Source organism: Chrysochloris asiatica, unplaced genomic scaffold (genome assembly GCF_000296735.1).
Source record: "Chrysochloris asiatica unplaced genomic scaffold, ChrAsi1.0 scaffold00149, whole genome shotgun sequence".
Taxonomy (NCBI): domain Eukaryota; kingdom Metazoa; phylum Chordata; class Mammalia; order Afrosoricida; family Chrysochloridae; genus Chrysochloris; species Chrysochloris asiatica.
Window position 1 is genome coordinate 737578 of NW_006408667.1, and position 2782 is coordinate 740359.

At 39.5% G+C, this 2782-nt stretch overlaps 1 protein-coding gene across 1 annotated transcript in view; it reads left to right on the forward strand.

Annotated features, from left to right (window-relative positions):
* Nucleotides 1-2782, forward strand: part of TMTC3 (transmembrane and tetratricopeptide repeat containing 3) — a 55242-nt gene that overhangs the window by 36327 nt on the left and 16133 nt on the right. Inside the window, exon 9 of the mRNA XM_006870705.1 lies at nucleotides 911-1022. Coding sequence (XP_006870767.1) covers nucleotides 911-1022 — 112 coding nt within the window. The remainder of the gene's footprint in view (nucleotides 1-910; nucleotides 1023-2782) is intronic.

The window sequence follows — 2782 nt, forward strand, 5'->3', positions numbered from 1 at the left end:
TATATCGCAGGTTGTTAATGAGTCTTCCTCCAATCCTTACGCCACGTTTTTCTTCATAGAACCCAGCTTCTCGTATTATTTGCTCAGCTTTAAATGTGTCAAGTCAATACCATCTATGTCAAAAAAATAAGGATAACCAGCTGATGTTTTCAAACAGCACTATCCTTTGGCCAAATTAAAATGTTAGTGAGATTCTGAATTATCTCACAAAGCTTACATGTGCACATGATAAAAGCAGCTGTAGTTTTAATATGTTTAATGGTAATGTTTAATGGTGGTAGTGATGGTGTGCCGTGGAGTCGCTTCCAACTCATAGCAACCCTGTATAGGGTTTCCAAGGTTGTAAATCTTTACCAGAGCAGAAAGCCTCATCTTTGTCCCTCAGAACGGCTGGCAGTTTCGAACTGCTGGCCGTGAGTTTAGCAGCCCAACTCATAACCACTATGCTACCAGAGCTCCTTATGTTTGATGGTAGGGGAAAATGAATTTGGTGAAGTAGTCTTCATTTTTTTTAATGCCTTCGTCATCCCCTGGGATGGCACACATTCACCACCACCTCCATTATGGTAATGTGAATGCTGGGATTAAAGCTCTGAGATAATCTGTGCTTTCAGAGTTCACAGATGGCCATAGAGTCCGGGTGTGGCACTGTAGGATAAACACTGAACTGCTAAGCTCAAGATCAGTGTTTCAAACTCACCAGCCACTCCTTGGAAGCCCTATACAGGGTCACTATGAGTCAGAACTGACTCTAAAGCACTTAGCAAAAAAAAAAAAAGGCATCCTCAGGGACATCTCTGTGGAACACCTCATTTCTAATAACAAATGTGTCTGTGTGAACTCAAGTCATATGTTTCTTTGGTTGGTTTAGCCTTAAATTGTAACTTTTATTTGTACTTATTTGTTTAAGGTAAATAAAAATAATGCAAAATTATGGAATAATGTGGGCCATGCCCTGGAAAATGAAAAGAACTTTGAGAGAGCTTTAAAATACTTTTTACAGGCTACGCATGTCCAGCCAGGTAAGCATTACGAAGTACTAAAATTTGTGGGTAGATTTTTGTTTTCTTTATGTTGAGGTGCAGTCTGTACTGAAAGCTGTAGTCTTTCAATTGCATCAGTAGGTATTTCGAGTTCTTCACTTCCAGCAAGCAAGGTTGTATCATCTGTATTATCACAGGTTGTTAATGAGCCTTCCTCCGGTTTTGATGCCATATTCTTCTTCAGATAGTCCAGTTACTCGGATTATTTGCTCAGCATACAAGTAAGTATGGTGTAAAGATCTAACCTTGATGCACACCTTATCTGATTTTAAACCATACTGTAGCCTCTTTATCTATTTGAGCAGCTGCTTCTTGGTTTATGTACAGGTTCCTCATGAGCACAATTAAGTGTTCTGGAATTCCCATTCTTTTCAATGTTAACCATAATTTGTTACAATTGACACAGTGGAATGCCTTCAAGATAAACATATTTCTGGTATTCTTTGCTTTCTGCCAAGATCAATCGGATACATGCCTCATTCCACATCCTCTTCTGAATTCAGCTTGAATTTCTGGAAGTTCCCTGTCAATGTTCTACTGCAACCATTTTTTAATTTTCTTCAGCAAAAGTTTGTTTGCCTGTGATGTTAATGATATTGTTTAGCAATTTCCACATTCTATTTGAAGGAGTTCTGGTAGCGTAGTGGTTACGAATTGGGCTGTGAACCATGAGGCCAGCAGTTCGAAACTACCAGCCGCTCCGCAGGAGAAAGATGAGGCATTCTGCTCCCATAAAGATTTACAGCCTCAGAAACCCTGTACAGGGTCGCTATGGGTCGGAACCGACTCGACGGCACTTAACAACAACAATTTGATTACCTTACGTTGGAATGGGCACTAATCTGGATTTTTTTCAGTTGGTTGGCCAGGTGCCTGTCATCCTATTTTCTTGGAATAGATGCAGAAGAACAGGTATTAAGAAGGGAAGGGAGAGGACATGAAATAGTTATCTAAAACTGTACTTCACAAATGTCAATATTTATATGAATAACTTGGAAACCTTGTCATTCTGATTTATTCTGATTTTTTTAGAGTAGTATCTGAGATTCTGCATTGCTAATAAACAAACTCTTAGGTGGGACTAGACCCCAGATCACAGTTTTGAAAATCAAAGATCTAGGAAACTACAACTGTAGGAAAGTATAATAAAATTGCCAGGCCAATCTACTGCCATACTAGAGGTTACTAGTGCCAGTGTCAGTTGTAATTATGCTGATCTGACTCATAGGCACCCTGTGTGTGTCACAGTAGAACTGTGCTCTGTCAATGTTTCAGTGGCTGATTTTCAGAAAGATGTCACCAGGCCTTTCTTCTGTGGTACCTCTGGGTGGACTTGCACCACACACCTGTTAGTGGCAAGTGTATTCATTATTTATGTCTCCCAAGGACTCCTACATGAAGATGTTGTGTTGTGTGCTGTTAAGTTGGTACTGATTCCTGGTGGTTCGAGCACTTCATTTAGAGTGAGACCAGTTGACGTGACTTTATGTTTTTCTCTGTTACTTTGTGTCATGATGGTGTGGGCATGGAGAATTTAACCAGAATTAGGACCTTCTCTAATATGAATTATTAAACAAGAGAAGGGTAAGTGAGTGATTATGATGAGATACAATGTAAACTGAGTAACAAAGAAAGTGAGAGAATGTGAATGATTGGGGAAAGGAATAGATCAATAAATCTTTAGAATTACTGGTGTCTGCTTGTTGTTGTTGTTAGGTGCCAATGAGTTGGTACCTACT